Source organism: Sphaeramia orbicularis, chromosome 10, assembly GCF_902148855.1.
Source record: "Sphaeramia orbicularis chromosome 10, fSphaOr1.1, whole genome shotgun sequence".
Classification (NCBI taxonomy): Eukaryota; Metazoa; Chordata; class Actinopteri; order Kurtiformes; family Apogonidae; genus Sphaeramia; species Sphaeramia orbicularis.
In genome coordinates this window covers 34454191-34476186 of record NC_043966.1, presented here as the reverse complement: position 1 = coordinate 34476186, position 21996 = coordinate 34454191, and the positions used below count along the sequence as shown (strand labels likewise).

The following is a 21996-nucleotide window of genomic DNA, read 5'->3' as shown; positions in this document are numbered from 1 at the left end:
GACTACATTTCACTGCTGCAATATAGGCTCACAGCTGAAGGGCAATTTCCAATTCTACATCAAATAAACACCAGTTACATCCCGTTTTCTCGCTCTGGTGAGGAGGATGGCAGCAGCAGTCAGGTTGTTGTGTGTGTGTGTGTGTTTTTTTTTTTTTTTTTTTAATTTCCGCTGTGAATATTGGTGTCGGAGCAGTGAGGCCATCACCACAGGACCCTCCACCATCTGCTCCAGCCACCGCTAGCACTTCTGTAGCAGCCATGCATGAAGCACAATCTGCAAGACGTCTCTCCACTGATGTGTGTGAGTCTGTTAGGCCTACTGTGCATGTGTGGTGTGTGATAGCTTTGATATATGTTTGTGTGTGTTCACGCTGTGGCGGCCATGCGTTAAGTTCTCAATCTGAAACATTTCTGCTGGTGGCACTTGCTTAGTCAAATGAGACGCCAATGCATTCTCACAAACATTATTATAGATATTTTCATGTGATATGAATGTGATATCACTCAGTCTTTGCTCCAGAATACATTTTGCTTCCTTTAGCATCATATATTTTCTGCCACTGTGCAATCTGATCCCAGATCAGTGTCTTACCATTGGTGGAGAGGAGGAAATAGGCGGCATTCTGCTGGGGAAGCCATTTGATTTTGTTGATTTTCTCCTCAATCTCCAAACTCTTCAGGTAGTCAAACTCCGGCTCGTGGCTCTGGAATGTGCTGTAAACATTGTACTCCCCTCTGCGCTGGGGCTGGCTTTTACTCTGCCAATGGAGAGACGGAAACTAACCTGTTGACTCTTACTTTCAGAAGATAAAATACTATATAACTAATATTGTCTTAACAATAAGAGTATATAGAGTAGAAAACACAACATTAAAAGCTACATTTTCAATAATTGCAAAGACAGACAGTTGCTGGTGTAAATTTACATCCCTCATTTCCATTAAAGTCTGCTTCAATCAGCTTTGTACATGAATAAACTATAGTTTTTACTGTTTTATATTCATTCATGCTTCCTAGAAGAATAAAGGGTAAAAAGTGAAATGTGTAGTGCAAACTGCATATTTCATATTTTTGGAAATGTATAAAACTTTTACAGAGTCAGACTAGGTAATAAAACTTGTAAGGCACAGACTAAATTTCTTACATCTACAGCATCTACAGAAAATAGCTTTTATCCAGTTTATCCATTTTATCGTATGCACCATATAAATTACCAGATAACTTTGAGTTATAATAAATAGGGTTTTATTTTGCCAATATGCTTTGAGAATGTAAAAAATACAGATAAGATTTAATAAGATTGTACCATATGATGACTAATCTCATTTTATGTATCTAAGCATCGGTATTGGTATTATTACAGGCCAATTTACAAGACATATTGGTGGGTTTAGGTAATACATCACTATAAAACATGAGACATAATAGGGTAAACTTTTAAGATTAACACTTCTACTATGAAAATTCTTTGTCTTTTTAGGTTTTCGCTATTTATTTTGGGCTTTAAAATAAATACTTACAGGTATCTAAAAGCATTAAACCCTTTTACCTCAGATTTAATGTTCCTAGGCTGTCAAACCCTCTCAGTAAAAGGGCAGCATAATTAGTGTTGCATTGTTGGCATTTCCTACCTCCTGTTCCCTCTGGAAGACAACCACTCTGCCTCCTTTATCCCCGGTGGCCAACAGCTCCCCCGATGAGTTAAACTCCACCGTTGAGATAATGTCAGCTGAAACACACGAAGCAGTTGAGACAAGGGGGGAAAATGTCAGTGTGGACGAAGCCAAAGCTGTCAAGGTATCAGTCGACAGACAAAAACATAGATAAAACCTTCTGGTAAGATCTGGTTAAGTGACTGCTAGAAACACATCAGGACAATCTTGGAAATTTTCTGTCAAATGAACAGACAACTCTCCAGCACAGATAACCTAGTTTGGTGAAATATGGGTTAGGAGACGTCAGTGGTTGAGACACTGCATGGTATGAACTAATTCCACTTGTCTGACTGAAGTGAGCCAAAATTGTGTCATCTAATTGCATCGCTGGTTTTAACAGGAGAAAACTGCCACACTAATAATGCCATTCATCTCTCTCCTTCTAGCTGCAAGACCCCCACTGCTCAGCGACTCTCCTGTGCCTTAATTAAAAAAAGGAAATCCTAACCTAGACCATAACGCTGTACTAAAGCTTTGCACAGCTGACGTGTCCAGATATCTGTGAAACTTTGAGTATGTTTTAGTAAGAAGACCCAAATATAACAGTACTAACACAATATGACAACCTCATTAACACTCCCCTCAATCATTTCTGATTGTCTCTGCATACAGTAGCCTCACCAAAAAGTAAATAACAGACACCTACCCTTAAGGTAGCTTTTCCTCTCCTCCTCAAAGACATACATCTGTCTGGATTTAGGAGAGGCTAATGGTGACTGTAATTATTACACAGCCCCAGGCTAAAAAGGCATGGCATAATGTCTGTCACCCGCCACAGCAGAGGCAAGCCCACTGTTTAACAGTGACAATAATATTAGACAGAGAAAGAGAGGGAGAAAGAGAGAGCGCTTGTTGTTTTGTACCCCCACGCCCTCTGTGGACCTGCTACTGGCGGAGCTCTGAACAGGAAAGGGGAATGTTGCTATGGAGACCGTTTCCATCTCTAGCAGTCGGAGGGGTGTACAGTATGTGTGTGTGTGTGTGTGTGTGCCAATAGCTCTCAGACTTTAGTTGCTGATGCTAGCTGTAATTCAGCAAAAGAGAGAGTGCTGCAATAGAGTGAAAACCTAATACTGCATCCGGGGGAATGTGTGTAGTTCAATGAAGCACACAACTTCAGACAATAGAGTCCCTGAAGTATGGCACACTCCTCCACGTAAAGCTACCATGCACTGTAGAAAATCCAGCCAATGACTAAGGGCGGTGTCTTTGTGTGTGTATTAACGTGCACACTTTCCTCTTGGTCTCATTAACAGTTAAGGAGACACCAGAGGGATTGGTATGGTGTTGATAATGAGTCAAAGCAGAAGAGGAGGGGTCTATCGTAATCATGTTTGAATCTAAAAACTAATAATGTTTCACAGACAAGACAAGCTGTGACCTAATTACAGCCTGGGAGTACCCCACTGACACACTATATTGTTATCACTTATGTCACATGCCATATACACACTTGCAGACGTAACATTATTATCTGTTCTCCTGTAACTGCAGATATCGACCTCCTGCATGCACAGAGATGTGCATGTGCAGTCCCACCTTCCAAACACATACACACACATACCACACACAACTGTCTTTCCTAATGCCATCAGGCCAAAGCTACTGGTGTGAATCGAATGGAATCGGCTTAGTGGTCAGCATTCTCGAAGCAAGCTTTTTTTTTTCCCCCCTCAAACCCATTTCCTCTGTACTGTTTCCCCCACTAACCATCTCCTCTCTCCTTCCCTCATCATCAACATATTAAGTCACTGAGGAGAAAGCCTAATTGATGGATGCCATTTAACGAGTTTACACACAGATACATCCCTCAATCATCTCAGTGAACGAACAGCGACAGAGGAGGGCCACTGAAGCTGAAACTTGCAGTAATGTGATGGAACGCTAAATGAGTTTTTCCTCATGCAAATATATTCAAACCCAGCAAGCCAAGCTATTCAACCATTAATGGAATTGTGTTTGAATGGACACATGCCATTTTTTCAGATTCAGTTTCAGCAGAGGAAAAAAAAAAAAAAGATAAGCAGTGGCTGGCGTCACAGGTGGGTGTGGCTGAAAGTGAGTTCCAATTGGTTCAGATCAGATTTTTTATAACTTGAGCATCAGCCGGTTCAAGGTAGAGTGAAATGAGCAGCAGGCTGCGAGGAAACTGATTAGATGTGTACTTACACACACACACTCCCTCTCTCAGCAGACCATAACCAGATGAAGCCCATAAATCCTGTGGCCAGCCAGGTCTGACACAGACAGGTCAGCGCTTCTTAGATGCATCAGAGGGATGCTCGAGATAACACACATCCATCACCAGTATTAACTCAGACAAGCCTGTTGGACTGCCACTGTGATCTGTGTGTTCAAGCTCATGTGTGTGTCAGACTATGTATGTGTGAGTGAAATAAAACAGGCATGGCACAGCGCTTATCTGTCTCTATTCACCAATCTGAACCTCAATAACCCCCTTCAGCATGCAATATAGAATTGAATCAAACCAATTGGATGGAAACATAGATATGCATTGATTCTGGAATGAAAACACAGGAACACTGGGAGGGGAGTGAGGATATTGAATGTATTTATAGACACTAGAATGTGTAACTTGCATGAGACAAAACAGAAAGCCCCACTGAACAAACTAATATGCGTAAAGTCTGGCTCTGTCTGATGTAGAGATACGAGTAGATGGGAGGTTTACGCTTTAATTAGGTCAATAAAAGATCGTACAGTGAATCGCATCAGGAGAGACACAAGCAAAGTCTAAAATAGAAGCACTCTGGCTAACCTCTAGATGCCACTTAATCCTGTCAAAAACAACAAAACAAACTGAGGCTTGATCAAATGACACCAGTAGGGTTGTGTAAGACTTACAGATCCAAAATGGTGCAAGTGCAATGGAAAGCTAGTTGCATAAGCACGCAGTAATTCCAGGTAGAGGGAGGGACGTGAGAGTAACATGGTGTCGCGTAAATGCTTTGTTAGCGTGAGGAGAGGATTACAGCAGTTGTGCTAAGCTGCCTGCGTCAAAGGATCAGACTGGGGATAAATTCAGGCCTGCACTTTCCTCATTTGCCACCCCAATTCTGTCTGTGATTATTAACAGTATGTATCAATTCATACTTGTGTTTCAGGTACAATAACACCCATACAGTATATCTATATATATCCTCTATGTCCAATGTATCATTTATTGTCTTTAACAGGCTGCTGATAATAGCCTCATTTTAGGCCCACAACAATGGAGATCAGTCAAAATGTTAAATAAATACTAGTGTGGTACCCAGCCATATGATTAAGGCTTTATTAGTTCCTCACAAAGCAGCAGAGCACAATGCAGCTCTCCTCATCTGAAGAGCGTGACTCTTTGTAAGATCTGTGGTGAACAAGCTAATTAACCTGGTTTCTTCAGGATCAGCCCCTTGAGAGTGAAACATTGTGTATGTATGTGTGTGTGCACTTTCTTGTACGTGCGTGCTTTTCTTGTATCCCTGCACTCCGGGGAGCTGAGGGTGAAATGGGCGAGACGTGTTACTGCTTCACTTCTCACACTTCATTAACACGTTGCTGTGGCACACATCTGACTGCAGACACAACACAGGACAGGGCGAAACAGGAAGAGAAGTGTAGTGGTGAGAAGAACTGAAATAAGAGATCGATCCTCACATGTGCTTAGCTGAATACCAAGAGGGATCGTTTCTTGATTCTTTTTATTTGGTATTCTCTCAGAAATTGAGGATGTGGAAGGGGGATGGGAAAAAGCGAGGGTGCATAGAATTATAATACAGCACCAAAACAAAAGCTGTCTCTCTCCCACTCTGTGTGTCTGTGTTGCTTTGGTGCAATGCCTTTCATCTCTCTGTTTGGCCTTTTTTCAAGGCTGAAGTGAATCAAACATGAGGTGGATGCTAAACAAACCCAAATCATGTGTCTACATTGACCTTATCACCCAAAACATGAAGGGTTTCCATTCACATTATTTCTTCAACAGGACATAGGAATTAGCTATCAAAACTTACAAATGTGTTCCATTATAAAGTCCGGAAAGGTCAAACACTGCTTAGCCTTGGGGCTAGCAGTGCACTGAATGACTCACTCTCAGAGCATCTATCACAGCAGCAGTACACATCTACTGACCAGGAGGCCACATCACATTGGAGAAACAGGATATTTTTGTAATCATCCTACAGTAGCAACACCACGGGTATTCCTCAATAAATTCTCATTAAATTTTCATGGAGCTGTAGACTTAATAAGAGGCTAATCAGGGGATGAAAGCAGCAGCTGAATAAGGAGTGAGACTCACCCCAACTTCACAGCTTGCCATTAAGGACCCGCCTCCCCCACACATACATATACACATTATCTTTCTTGCGCTATGTGCCGAGGCGGGGCTCTGTGTTTTGAGTATTTCGTAGTGAATAATGGATGGGACCTGGGGGTATGGTGGGCTAAGTCTTTTTATGCCGGGGTCCTAAAGTGTGGCCCCAGGCCGTTTGCTTTGGCACAGCCAACCATGCTCTACTCTGCTCTCATCAGCACCAGCAATAAAGGCTGTGCGCTCTGTGTTGCGAGACTGCATCAGTATTCAGTGGGGCTATAGGGGTCACATCACACAGAAGCTTGTACTAGCATCAGATAGACATATAAGGCAGCAAAGGCGAGAGACAAAATGAGAGAAAGAGGGGGTAGGGGAGAGGAGAAAGAATGGATTACATGTCCTACCAACAGATCTTTAGGTCATTGTTCCGGTGTCTCAATTGTAACGGACCAGAAATCAATACCAAAGCAGACATTAGGTTAGGATGTGCCTCATAGCGGCTAAGTTATTTACATTCAACACCTGCTGTTTGACAGTTCCATCCATTATCGAAACATCCAAGGTAGAGATTATGAAAATGAACTGCGAGCCATGTTGAAGGAGCGTAACAGTCCATTGATTCAACACACACTGATATACACAAATGCAGTGAGACACACATGGTCATGCAGCCCTGAACCATCAGTTGTATCACCATTAGCAATGTGTCATCAGCAGATAGCTGGTGAATGCAAATCGTGTATTTATAATGTCATTTTCTCTAGATGGTGACAGTTCCTATGCAAACTTTGCTTTAATCTTGAGGACACTTGGAAATTTCTATGGATGAACAACAAATGGAGTAAAGGTGCACGTACAGATTCAATATAAACGCCCACAGACCCACTGAGGCGTGGGATTGGTGTGAGGCAAAGGTCAGCGAGAGTGACATCATTAAAATGTGACATCATTAAAGTGTCCTGCTGGTATGGGCGAGCGTGGCCTGAGGGAAATCCCTACCAGCCTGGCGGTACATATCCAGCACTGAAGATGTGTGCGTGTGAGTGTGTGTGGTCTGAATGAATGGACTGGGATGTGGCCTGATGGAGCACTTGGGTGAATTTACGAGGAGGGGTGATGGACCCAGACACCGGTCATATGATCTCTTGCTGCAGCCTGACTTCAGACCACTTAGGAGACCAGGAGTCAGAGTGAATGGGCACATATACACATATACACATTCATGATATATGAGGTGTGACGATCTGCCATAAATCACCACAATAAAAAATACAAAAGTACAAGCTCCTTGTTTGAAAAGCACAGATGGACCACAGACCAGACAGCCATGTGCTTCAACATTTTACAACCTGGGTTACACTTTTCCACTTTCTCTTAATAAATCACAAAGACAGAGTGAAACAGAGACAAACAGACAAAGCGAGACAGCGCAAGGGAGATGGAGGGACAAGGCGAAGCTGCAAGAAGAAGATCCCCTCCTGTTTTTCATCACAGCTCACACATCAAACAAAGATATCCATCAAACCCACTCCCACCCCCACTTCACTTCCTCTCGCTCTGAACCAGTGACTGTGTGTTTAGTGGTGACAGGGAATCATCTGTAAGTGCAGAAGCTGAGCAAATGATGATGTGCTGCTGTTTTTTAAAAGAAGAAATTAAAAAAAAAACACATGGAGAGAAGCAGCAGGAGAGCATGTGTTAGCCTGTGTAAGATTTACAGCCTTTTACACCTTGACTTTCTGCCATTTTTCCTAGCTGTGCTTGTACCAGGAACCTGAGCTGTGGCAAATCGGAGACATCACAGTGGCTGTGACCCACCCTGCAGCCACAAAAAACCTCCAACAGCCTCTATTTTTTACTGCTCTGTCCTGTTGGATTCTATGCTATTCTTTTCTTTTTCACACCACAGATCATTTGTGAGAACATTATCAAAGAGGGGATGTTTCATCAAGATATATGTATTTTGTCAAAAGCAGGCCCAGCGCTGCAGTGACTATTAAGATTGATTGGTCTACAAATAACACAAAGTGTGCACCTTTTCCTTTATAATGATACCAAAATTAATTGTTAAGATTAATCATTATGAAGGGAAACACCCAATTCAGTAGAAATAAGCAATGGTAACATGCATAGTAATGTATAAATTAACATAGTTGGAGGCAATCAATCTGGTATCACTGTATTCCACATTGGCATTATGTCTTTTATTATTATGATTATTGCTGTGAGGTTACCATTCAACACCCAGTGTTTTTTATTATCTAGTGATATCAGATGAGCAGTTTATGTCCATGACCAATCTGCATAATTAGTGTCTAAAGACTGAAGCTGTAATGAGATTAATGCTGATCAATGATCTAAATAGAACAGGTGCGTCTGATTGGTTGGTCATAAGAGAACTATTGACCATCAAACATTTAACAGGCTGATAATCAGGAAGCAGATTCATGGTCAATGAGGAGGCAACGCACATGTGAGGAGGAGAGAGAAGGATTTCAGCTGCAGAGGTGCTGAAAAAAATGCCATTGTTCAATCCTCTGATATGCATGTACAGCAAAAAAAAAAAAAGATGTGTGTATGCGAATGTGTGTCAGAGAGAGATGGAGAGATAAAGGGAGAGGGATCCATATTTCAATGTGCTGCCTAAAATTAGGGCACCTTTTCTGTCCTTGCCTCCGCCTTTCAACAAGTGAACACAGAATGTAAAAAAATAAAAATAAAAATACATGTATTTATCAATTATTCAGCAGTTTTGCTCACTGTAGACCCTAGACACTGGAGGAGATGTACCTACAGGCGGCTTTATTTCCTTGCTGACTTTAGTCTACACGGATTAAAGCCCTGATTCCCCTGGTCAGGTTGGTCATCTTAAAATAGGTATGATGGGAAGCCACCTCACCATCTCATGATAGGGATGACACATGCAACATTCCAAGCTGCATTTTTAGTGACAAATGGACAGAATAATCCTCTAATATCCCTACAGCGGCTTATAAAGTGTCTGAGGTGATTAAATATGTTTTAAAAGTCATGTTTTTGCTTAATGGTATCAAAATTACACACCCTAATAGCCAATAGGGTCATTAATAGTTACTAATAATACCATGCGTTATATTGATAGGCAGTGCATTTTTTTTTTTTTTTTAATCTTTTATTCTGGCTTCCCTCTGGCTCCTGCCTCAGGTTAAGACATCACAGTTCTTTTTTTTATTTATGTATTTATTTTTATTTTTTTATTAAATACCTTCGGTTGCATAGTTGTGGTCGCGAAGGAAGCTGTTGTTAATTTTCCGGGTGTCACTCTCCTCCTCCATTGATAAATCGGCTGGTTCGGGATCCTGAAAGCGGCAGACCTGCTCCCATCCTGCCCGGTACCGTCAGCAGGCGGGCTGTGGGACCAGCGGGGGGCCTGTCATGGCTCCAGATCTCCGGGGTATTCAACACAAATCACGATCAAATACCTCTGATGATGTACGTACGCGCGGGTCGTGTCCACACTTCAGGGCGCATCCAACAGCCCCAACACCAACACCAACAACACCACGACGCAGTGACAGCCGGTTCCAACAGTGCCGTGCAGATTTAATACCCTAATTATAGCTCGGTGCGTCCTCTGCTTCACGACAAACTCATCGATGCGTATTTTTCCCCACAAAAAAATAAAAAATAAATCAAAATTGGTTCATGATCATCACAGCGCGCAGAGGATAGATGCGTAAAAATAGACCAAATGTTGCAGGTTGGATCTTCTGGACCACAAACAGCAACACCACCACCACCAACGCACTCCGTAAATCTCTTTTGGAGGATTGGAGTTTAGGCAGATAGATTTGCCCCCTCCCAGTGCCAGCGGGGCGGGCGGGATTATGCGTCAACAAGCTTGCTCCGATCACTTCAGTATTTCCATGTCAGCGTCCCAGCTTCGCGCATCTCCACAGGTACATCTTCTCTGGTCCGTCTGTGGGTCTCCTCCTCTTCCTCCTCTTCCTCTCATTCATTCATCGGTGTTCCCGGCTGCTCAGCTGACTCACTGTGCCGGATAGCGCAGAGCTGTACTGTACTTACCCACTCTGCTGCTGCTGCTGCTGCTGCTGCTGCTGGGCCCCTCCCATGCTGCCTGCAGGCTGGGGCTCTTTAAAAACCACAAGCTGCAAAATGTGACGCTCACTCGAACCACCGGCACACAGAGACAGCTCAGTCCAAGATCTGCACGCTCAGATTCTGATGACCACCAACCGGGTCCGTGCGTGTAAAGCCGGACAGCTGCCTTCTGGCCTAGTAGCAGGAGGTAGCCTCATAAGCCTGGTAGATCCTGCATCATTCAGCTCCCCTCCATCCTGCTGCAGAGGCATCTATACATGAACAGTGAGCTTACTTTCTGTGCTTCTTCCCTCACCACTGCATCTACACCCAGTCCTCTTAATGCAGCTATTCATACCAAGAGCACAAGACAACAGTGGCTTTTGACTAGTTATAAGAAGCGCATGACATTGCACATTTCAGTGTCCAAACACTTGGAAAGGGCGTGAAGTTCAGATTCAGAGAAATCAGGACACAGACAGATAGAAAGAGGAAGGGATGAGTTGAGATGAGTAAAGGAGAAGCCTGTAGAGAAGACCGAAAAGAAGAGAAGAATGAAAAAGAACCCCAGACGCTGATTAATTAGATTAGTAGGGCGCTGTCTGCAGCTCTTTCTGGAAAGATCTCATTTCCAGTCACACACAATGTGCCATCTTATGGTTAAAGCATAATCTTGGATGTGTGTGTGCTGCATCAGTGTGACTGGGCTCTCAATGCAAACCCCTGCCCTTATCAACTCTCTTTAACCTAAATCTTTCAGGCTCCACAAAAGGACCGGGTATCCCCCCCCTTGCACGAGCCTCAACACACAGCGGTGGAAATAAAGAGATTGTGGAGTGTGGAGCCCCCCTCTCCTAAATGCATTAGCTCTCTAATCCACAGGACCATTTGCACATCCAATCCTCTGCTTCTGTACTAATGGGGATCTGGCTGTGAGGGAGGCAGCCTGTTCATAGCAAAAACAGGGCCTTCTTACACATGCTATTTTACACCCCATCACCTTCCAGCCTCCATTGGAATACATTACAGGGCATTATCCATGCAGGGGTATAATGAAAGCTGCTGGAGCATTTGCAAAGGTCTGTGATTCACATAGTTTCATATTTACAGTCTTATGCTTCCCTAATGAAATCTGTGGAAAGCGCTGCCATCCTTGACCTCGCAGATCTGTCTGAGTGGTCAGCGGTGCTTCCCATCTCTATCAATATTTAAACAGGCTCATACGAGACAAAAGAAAATCACAGCGTTTCTCTCTCTTGAAAGACTTTGGCTAAGTTACAGTTGAGCAGCAGGACAGAATGAAATTGAAATGGAATCAGTGAAACAATGGAATTAGAAGAATGAAGCCGCATGGATGAAAGGTTTGGTCTTGTCAGGATATCTCTGGAGGTGTGTGTATGAGACACACACAGACCCAAAGTCTGCAAGACAGACAGATGAAGGGCAGGGGTGGCAGTTAAAGGCACCGACATATTTGACTGTATAATGAAGGAATAAGCGAATGCCGCTCGGAGCCAAAGCCTAGGATCAATGCCGCCTCACTAATAACATCCACCATCTCCCTCCCAGCCTTGGTCCCATTCCTTTTGCATATATGTCGATCTCTTCCCCCCTTATCCTTCTTCCACCTTTCTCCCCCTCCCTCTGCTGTCAAATAAGTCTTCAAAAAGAGCCTGCAATAGCTACTGAGCCAGGAAAAAGCATTTCAGGGTAACAAAGCCAACTGGAAACCACTTTCAACAACTGATGCTGACCTAGAAATGACTGCAGGTTAACATAAATATTATCCAAGCCTTTAGTTGCTCAAGTTTCTGCACAACATGGCTCATTGCTTCATACCTCCAAACCTCCAGCTACTTGCTCTCCTCTGTTACCTCACCTTTCTTGCTCATTACACCCCATGTCCCACTCCACTGGGTAGAGACCAGTGACAGCACGTCTACAACCCAGCTGCTGTGAGTCAGACTTGTAGGAAATGCTCAGGGGGCAACAGAATTGGAGAGCGTGTCCTCAATTCTCCTCGATCGTATGGACAAAGTAGGTTAAATTAAGCACTAGCACCCAAACATGGGGACAATCACATGGCGATGATATTTTAGTCATGCCCAATTGCTTTCCTTGATGTGTGGTAATTGCTTGACCTGGGGATGCCGGTATAGGGCGACAGAGACGCAGTCTGCATATCAAGCAACATACATGCACACAGATGTACACATGCTTTCACATAGACACTGACATTCAGAATATAGACTGCACAGTACACGTACACTCCATCTTGTCTGATCTGTAACTGCGACTCCTTCATATTTATAAATTGCAGTCAATAGTATATTGACCACAGAATAATGTCTGCTTTAAATGGAGCAAGATATTGACTATTTTCATCTGATTAATCAAAAAAAGTATAAGATTACAGTAAATCAATCCAAATTCTATCTAAGGCATCTATACATTTAGACAGATAAGCTATAAATAATGGTTAATTAGAACTATAGGCTTGTGGGTAATCACAAATTGTTATACAGTCGCGGAAAAAATTATTAGACCATCAAAAGTCATCAAAAACAATGGTTATGCAATCAAGTACTAACTCTTGTGTGTATCATGTGACTAAAGCAGATGGAAAAGAAAACATGGAATGCCTAAAAGCACTGTTTTTGGTAGTAAAATGCCATAGCTATTGATGTAAGAACTTAAATGGTTTTGGTTATTATCAAGAAAACCATGGAAAATGGATAGATACACTACCAGGCAAAAGTTTGGACTCACCTGGTTTTTCTTAATTTTATGACTATTTCCATTGTAAATTCTCACTGAAGGCATCAAAACTATAAATGAACACGAATGGAATCATGTATTTTAAAAAGGTGTGACAAAACTCAAAGCATGTTTTATATTTTAGATTCTTCAAAATAGCCACATTTTGCTTTTATTACTGCTTTGTGCATTCTTGGCATTCTCTCGATGAGCTTCATGAGGTAGTCACCTGAAATGTTTTCCAAAAGTCTGGAAGGAGTTCCAAATGATGCTGAGCACTTGTTGGCCATCTGTGGTCCATCTCATGTCATTTAAATAAGAAGGTGAGTCCAAACTTTTGCCTGGTAGTGTATCAGCTCTGAAATTAAACTCCTATGAGCTAATTTTGTTGTTATTATATTTGTCCAAACAAATGTACCTTTGGTTGTACCAGGCATTCACATGAACAAAAAATTGAAGAAAACAAAGGTGGTCTAATAATTTTATCCGCAACTGTGGACTGTTTTCTTTAGTTTTATATGACGTGCACATCTGAGAGCTACTGCAAATATTCAAAGATGGTTTTTATGAAAAAAGGGAAATATGTGACTGGAGTTACAGGTAGGGCTGCAACTAATGACTATTGTCAGTAACTCAGTGAACCTATTTATTGTTTTGTTTGTTAATAAATTAGTTTGTTGTTCTGTAAAGTGTCAGAAAATGGTGAAAAGCGTCAATTAATATTTCCTAAAGCCCCATCTAATGCCCTCAAATGTGTGGTTGGTCAGCAAATCAGAGCTATACCATCAGAAAATATTTATATCTAAAAAGCTAAAAGCAAAAACTTTTAACAGTTTTTCTGTAAAAAAAAAAAAAAAATCTTGGTCCAAGTCAACAGATACTTCGATTACTATAACTATTACTATACTAATCTTTACTGATGTGAAGATAGGATGGCAACGGATAATACAAATTTGTGTTCATTCAAAGATAGTGGTCTGAAAAGCTGAATTATGTTAAAACACTTAATTTATTTTTGTTATAATAAAGATCTGCAAATTGTTATTTTACACATTAATATCATCCAGGAATTTCACCATTGGTACATCACTAAAAATCACTGCACCTCTAGTTACCAGTAGTGAAAGGACAAAAGAAAGTAAAAACCAAGTGAAATGAGCAGTCAACCTCTTCACCTTTCCAAGATCAAGATGAAAACATAGACAGTAAAGCCTATTTCGTAGCTGAGCTGATTTCTTATGACATCCTTGAGTGAGACGAGCTGTATCAGTGAACACCAGCCGAGCTACATCGTCGTCATGGGTGTAATTTTTACTGCCTGTTGGCTGGCATTAGAGCTCTGCTGTGTTATCAAACAAATCAGGATAATAATCATTCAGTAGCATGAGATCCTGCCTCTAAACATTCATCGGTTTGCATTAGCCATGCAACCCACCCTGGCATTAAGAGAAGCTAAACACATGGGGGTAATAGGATTGCCCTGGCAGTCCATCTGTCAGGGGACGGAGTAGCAGCAAACCCCAAAGACGAAGCACCCTGGCCTGTATACACCTGCTTAGTCTGCCCTTTCTTTGCACTTTCCTCCACAGATATTTATTCAGTGCTGCAACACAACCTTTACGAGAGTAAAACAAACCCTTTAAGTGTGTAAAAGCCATATCTCTAAAGCAGTAAGTAAAACACTGAAAAGAAGCCGCTCTGCTGGGAGTTTATAACCCTCGTGCCTTTAAATATTAAAAAATGTGGCTTCTGCTGTGTTAATGGAGTACAGATGGAGATACATGGCAGTGGCTGGTGAATGAATGGAGTGCAAGACGGAGTGGGGGAGGGATGCGGAGTAGAATGGGAGGGCCTGGGCGAGGGAAAAAAGAAAGATAAAAAGATGAATGCATAGTTTTGGTAGAGGGCATTAAATCAAGCCTAGAGGCTGTCCCTAAATCAGCAGGCTTTACTCTTGGTGTCATTCCAATTACATCAGGATGAGACTAATGCTCCATTGCTCTGAGACTCAGACCAGCACGATTGGATTTCTGTTTCCCCCTGACTCTCCTTTCCCCTCCCCCAGCTTCCCCTCTCCTCTGCCTCCCTTGGTAATGAATTAATTGAAAGAATGCATGTACAATGATTAGCACAGGACGGAGCTTTTTGGTTGAAAATTAATCAACTGAAATGATTCAGTTTGCGGCAACATGGCTATTGTGTAGACCCTGCCACACCTTCAGGGTATACACATGCAAGTATGGCCCTTATGGATTTCTGTCCAATCACAAAACGCATACCCCCACACACACACACTCACATTCACACATATGTACCCACACACACAAACTACATCTGCTGTTTTACCACCTTATACGGTAGTAAAATGACGTCAACATTTACCTGTTAGTAAGCCAGTATCAGACGTGTTGTGTGAATAGACTTCTCTTGGTAAGAGGAAATTATGCCACTTAACAGAAAACCATCACATTGTACCTCTCTGGTTGCTAGGAAACTGCAATTGAACTGGCATTGCAATGCAGCACAACAGCTGTCTACATAATTGCACAATTAAGATCTTAAAATGTCATTATTTTAGCCATATTCATCTCAATAAAGGTTCAAGCACGTCCCAACATGTTTTCTACCAGTTGGGTTAATGGGCTGAACATGAGGAGTTCATGTTCTGACAGAAATTAGATTTCGTTAGTGAAATGATCAGTGATACATTTGAGGGTAAAAGACACAGATATGAAACAACACACATCAACATTTGTGTTGCATGGAAAGCACATACACACTGTATGTTGTTAAGTATGCTATATTTATCCTACAGCACTTTCCTCTCTGTGGACAGATGAAAGACCGGCAAGTAGAAAGTAGGTTAAGCAGGTTAGTGAGTGACTACAAAGCCACAGCCACCTCCCCATATATGAGCATACGAGGCTTATGTTCAGGACCACGGACAGCTCTTCACCAGGCAGACGCTGAGGCATCACAAAATGCATCTAAATGAGGTTAAAGGAAGAACCCGTTGAAAATGGAATTCAAATATGGATTTTGAAAATAATAGATTAGTTTTAGTATGTGACTTAACACAAGTCAAACACAAAGACTACAGCCAATCAACTGGCATCCATATTGAATTAAATATTGAATATCATCACTGCACTCCTACAAGGTGAATGGAAGATTTCCCAGGGCTCACATAAACCCCATTTCCATATCATATCTTTACAAAAACTTGATTCAAGTCAGTCAGTCAGAACTATAAACCATGGGATATTTTTTGCATCTTTCCTTTTTATGATTCAGTGTTTCATTTGCCATAAGTGTCCGAACTGGAAAGCAAGGTATTGTTACCACAACCAGACTGTTTTTTCTAAATATATTCTCTAAATGTACTCGTTAGAACTGAATCATGATGTGTATGTTTTAAAATCAATTAAAATGCCAAAGCTTCACTGGTTCCTACTTCACAAATATGAATATTCCTTTCACTGAACTGAATAAGTGGTTAGGTTTTTGATCGGTTGGATGAATCAATGCATTTTTGAAGCTCACTTTAAGAAAACGTGATAATAGCATTCATTAAATAATAAACAAACAAACAAACAAATAAATAACAGTTTTGTGTCTGTAATAATCGGTATTAGAGCCAATACCAATACTTTTTATTTGTGACAAATGCAGCCAATATATTTTTGAAGTAACACATTGTGCATTAGCAGTAAAGATACTCCAACACCAAGACAAAACTGTGTAAATGCCTTTAAGCCAACTCTCCAATAATATCTAACAATATGCATTCTGATTTTTCACCCAGACCAGATGAAATGATCAACAATAAACAAACACTACACAAGTACTACACAGGAAAATGCCCTTTCTACTCTTACTGGTGATGTGTAACCAGTCAGGAAGAAGCTGTGGGTGGGACAAAACACAAAGTGGTGATGTTACACAGTGAAAGGCAGCTTCATCAGAGTAAAAATAACATTTATATTTGATATCTGATACATAAAAATAACAATACAATAATAATAAATATGCAAATCGTGATTAATAAACAGTCTAATCTTAACAATACCATACAATCTAGCCTCATCTTGTATCACCCATATGTCATCTGAGATAGTGGTCTATTCTACCAGAGTAAATGTCACTGACTAGAACAGGAGCAGGATGGATGGAGCCTGAACCCTCATCTGAACACTTGCCCTCCCTATTTTGGGGTACAGCATGCCAATTTGGGTTCCCCACAGCCATACAATCATGTTCCAACCAGTCCCATGTGGCAGCAGAACATGTTCTCAATGCACCTCAGCTCAAGACCCCCACACATACTTAAAACTCACAAAGAGCACACAGCTTTATTACAATAGCCCACATACGCACTCCGTCAACAACAAAGACAAACACATGCGAGCGTGTCACACTTAGAGGCTGTAATCTCCAGGAAAATCCCATTTGGCAGAGCAGCTGCCAGCGTGGATCACAGATAGACTCGAGTCGCGGTGCCCACAGGGTGGCAAGCTGTCCATCCACACTTCCATTTCAACCAGACACACAAACACACACATACACACACACACACACACACATACACACACACACACACACACACACACACACACATATATATACACACACATTTGAAGATGAGCTTATGATGGGATCAGCCATTACCACGGCAATGACAAATTCATACCACTTGTTTTAATAGAAACGTGCCGATGGGCTCACTCAGACAGTTTCTCAATTGAAAAGGGCTTAATTTTTATTGCTCAATTTATTGATCTGGCATAAGGGATCTCAGTGGCCTCAGGGATTTGCCATTTCTGACATAGAAGTGTGAGGAGACGAGCTGGCAAAAGTGGTCCCTCCATCTGTCTGGATGGACGGACCTGGATGTCCTGGCTCAATGTCAGAATGTCTTTCCACTATGATGTAACAAAAAATAAAAATTAATCAGATATTATGAAACAATCAAATAAAAAGTACAGTGGACTTTGGTTTGTATGTATGTATACATACAAACACATATGTATGTATGTATGTATGTATGTATGTATGTATGTATCTATCTATCTATCTATCTATCTATCTATCTATCTATCTATCTATCTATCTATCTATCTATCTATCTATGTGAGCAGAGGAACATGAGTGACTGTTGTTCATCATTATTGAGCTTATCTTAGAGCACCCCCATATGGTGAAAGAAAATAGTACATGCTTTAATCAGGGTATTTCCCGCAATATTTGAGATTCTTGAAACACATGTAAAAGCTTTTGCGTGTTTCATAAAAGCAGTGATTACTTCATGAGGGGTGAAGGTCAGATGTTCTGTCACAGGCAATGATGCAAAGATAATACCATTAAAGATGTAAGAATAATAGATATTGAAATAAGGTAGCACAACTTACATTTTTTGATGAATTTTCATGATCTGATGAAGTTGCTTTTGTGAGCTGTAAGCCAAGTAAATAAGTGTAATGTGATTTGATTTGAATTATAGATTGTTTTTAATATCTGACTTTCATTTTGACACTGTTGAAAGGGCACTGCTATTCATCAAAAATAGATGTGAAATATATTGATTCCAGTATATATGGGACAAAATATTGATGCAACAATATTACATTACCACATTGCGCAATGTTATTGATTGTGTACTACACAATATCAATATTTTTTATGAAGACATGCGGATGCTTTAAATGGATTTCCCTTCCAGTGTGACCTGCTTGAGACATTACTTCTTGGAATGATGGACGTTTTAGTCACGTGTGTTGCTACGCTTCATCTCTATGCACTAATTGCTGTGTTTTGCCTTCTTAGGAGCATGTATTCTCCTTCGCTTACACAAACATTGTAATGTACAATAAACTGTGTTGTGTATCAAATATCATAGAATCACTATGTGGTATTATTACAGTTAATGCATCATGACAGTATTACATTGTGAGTCATTATGTGATTCCTACCCTGGATACCACCACCAATATTAAAGATATGCACAAAACAAATATGTCTATTTGACATATTCTGAAAAATTAGGATTCAACAATAAATGAAACAGATAAACTATAATAAAACATCAACACACTGCATTTTCTTTTTCACTGAGGTGGCATAATAATAATAATTTGTAGTTACAACAAAAACAAGTCTATTTTTTTGTTTTTCAGAGAATCCACAGACTCCTGATTATTCTGAAAAGTGCATTGTTTCAACTCAAACATACAAGCATAAACTAATACAACTTCTTCAGTTTAGCATACTCTACACTGCACTTCTATCTGCTCAGTGTCAGTTAATCCAAAATGTCACCATCCAACCATACACCATCAGTTTGACATTGTACTGCTTGTTAGGATCAATTTCTCCAGGTCTACACACCTGATAGTGATGTGACACTGCACAAGCATCACTGTCTAAACAGAGACTAACTGGTCCTTATTATAGTAGTAGATAATCCAAACACTGCATTCCACCATGCTTTTCTTGTGGTTATACGATTACACATTGAAATTACAAATATGATTAATCATTTAGCCATACTTTTTACATTTCTGCACATAACGATGTATTTTTTTTTAATAAACCATAGCTATAACACAGTATATTATCAACCTCATCTTGATTTGCTTCTGATGGAATGCCCACCAAAATGAGCTATGCTAATGTGTGTTAATGTGTTGGCTTGTTTGGATGATGACAAGGCCCTGTTCGGTCTATCTACAAAGTCCAAGGACTGCATCCCAAGAAAATGTTTTTCTGTTATGTTATACATGAGGGACTACAGGAGGACGATGCCAAGAGGATTCTATTATATGCAGAAACAACCTCATGTTTGTGCATGTGTCCTGAGTTAGCACAGCAGATGTGCCTTCCCTGCATGCTATGTGACAGCATCAATATGGGATCCATATTTTGTCCATCCCTGGCCTCAGACTCCAAGCAGAACTAATTACTCTGGCAACACAAAGGACACAACCTGCCAGCCGAGGGCCTGCAGGAGAGCTCAGAGCTGAACAGCCATCAAGAGGTGGAGATGCGGGAGTAGCCTCGAGACTCAAGTGTTCAGGGCAGATGTGTGAGGTCATATATGGTCATATACAAGCACGCACTCAAACACATGCACACTGAGACACTTCTGAGAGGAGCTAAGGGAACATCCATCTCTTCAGACACACGAGGCAGTGAAGCAGCCATGAGAACGAGGACTGAGACATGGAGGAGGGCTGGGAGTTGTGCTCTACAGACATGCTTCAGTAATCATACAGTCAGCTAGCAGACAGAGGGGATGTTTCTTCGTGAAACAGCCCCTTTCCACTTTGCCAAGCCTGGTCTTGGTGTATATCCAGCTCCTGGACTCAGTTAGGGCTGCCTCAGAATGAGAGCTTTTCCATCAGAAAACTCATTAAAGGTTTATTCCATATGTACATACTCATTGTTATTGTTTTCCCCTGACTGATCGTAATATGAAAACAGTCAGGCTGAGTTGCACTGTCACACACATGCACACACACAAGCCTTGTAATGAATGGTTTAAGTTTGGGGTAAACAGTAAACAGACCCTGTGCCAGGACAGCTTGGCCTAGCTGCACACCGTCAATACTAATGACATCAGGACACAAAGTATCACTATGGAAACCTGGATGCCCTGGCCCTATCCCACATCCCTATGTACTACCGGAAGAGTGGAGAAAGAGCCCACCGGGAGCGAAGAAAGTGGAGGTGAGGAAAAATCGAAAGAATGGACGAGGAAGCCAATGATGGGAGCGAAAAAAAGAGGATGTAGTGAATGAGAGTCAGAAAGATGAAGAGGGGGAAGAAAGGGGTGAGCCAAAATGTTAGAAAGAAGGAAAGAGAGAATAAGAGAAAGAGAGAAAGAGAGAAAGAGAGTGAGCGGGTGGGTTGTGGGGTTCAGAGACATTGGTTGAAGCTGGTTAGGAGCCAGAGTCGAGGACTTGGTATGAAAACAGTCGGAGCAGTGTGCCGCAGCCAAGCCCGAGATTCAACTCTGCTGGAAAGGAGCTTCTTTTCTCCCAAAATCTGCACTCTCATCCTCTCCCCTCCCCCAGCATCCATCACCCCATCCATCACCCTCTTTATTCTACTGCCTGACCGCCTCTCTCTTAGACTCAGCAACACTTTCAAATGGGCCAGATGGGCTCAATGAAAAGCACCCCACGGTCCACAGCCATCTAAATCACCACGGCGCTACTGCTCTCCTGAGCTACTCTATTTTCAAGTACAGTTTTGCCAAAGCGTCTCCTTCAAAACCAGCTGGGCCGAATGTCACTGTGAGCAGGTCAGTTGATTACAGAAGAAAAAAGAAAACATAATGCCTCTTGGAATGGATTAGTCTGGTAGTGTTGGGTTGTTGACTGTAACCCTTATTAACCTTTTTTTCTCTACATCTAACATTTTTAAAGCTATTCATCACCATTTAGAATATTATCCTTTGCACTTTGCAGTAAAAAACTAATATTTTCCTATATTTTATTTACTTACCATAAATTTACTTACCGTAAATTCAAACATTATTTATATATCATATAATATATCATTAACTGAATGTAAAAACAATTGTGTGTGCACATGGTGTTGTTTCCACTTTCACTGTGGAGTCTCTGAGTGTCCAAATCAGTCATATTTGATGCCACTGAAAAGCTGAGAAACTGCATTTTAGTTGAACTTATTACATGCATTGATAGAATTAATGGTCAAAAATTATTAAGGTTTTAAATCAGTACATGCTTTCAGTACAAGTCTTTTAGGATTGAAACACAAGGGTAGTAATTTCCAGGTGTTACATTGGCTTCTACTTGCAAACCCAATTTAAGCTTAGTACTGTATTTCCTCACATGCCAGCCCTCCAAATACATTTCAGATGGGTCACAGAGTCATTTGGCCAGATCAGCGTTAGCAAATCACTGAGGCTGAAAACAAGCTAAACTCAGCTCACCTCACAGAGACCCAAACATCCACCATGGAACAAAATCATTTACTGATGTAAACTGTTTAATACCTGTTGATCCACTAATCGTATATATGTCTTATATATGTAAATAATTGGTGTAAAATGCAGTTTTTTATCTTTTCATGCTCATCAGATATGACTCCTTTGGACGTTCAG

General features: G+C 41.2%; 1 protein-coding gene across 3 annotated transcripts in view; it reads right to left on the bottom strand.

Moving 5' to 3' along the window:
• ppp2r2ba (protein phosphatase 2, regulatory subunit B, beta a) overlaps positions 1-21996 on the bottom strand; it is a 49989-nt gene that overhangs the window by 11328 nt on the left and 16665 nt on the right. For 2 of the 3 annotated variants that reach the window (XM_030146250.1, XM_030146247.1), the window contains exons 2-3: positions 1634-1731; positions 595-760 (exon numbers count right to left, since the gene is read on the bottom strand). In XM_030146250.1, the coding sequence (XP_030002110.1) occupies positions 595-760; positions 1634-1731 (264 nt within the window). Of the gene's footprint in view, positions 1-594; positions 761-1633; positions 1732-9273; positions 9978-21996 lie in introns of those variants that run through there. The other variant, XM_030146248.1, reaches the window with a different exon arrangement.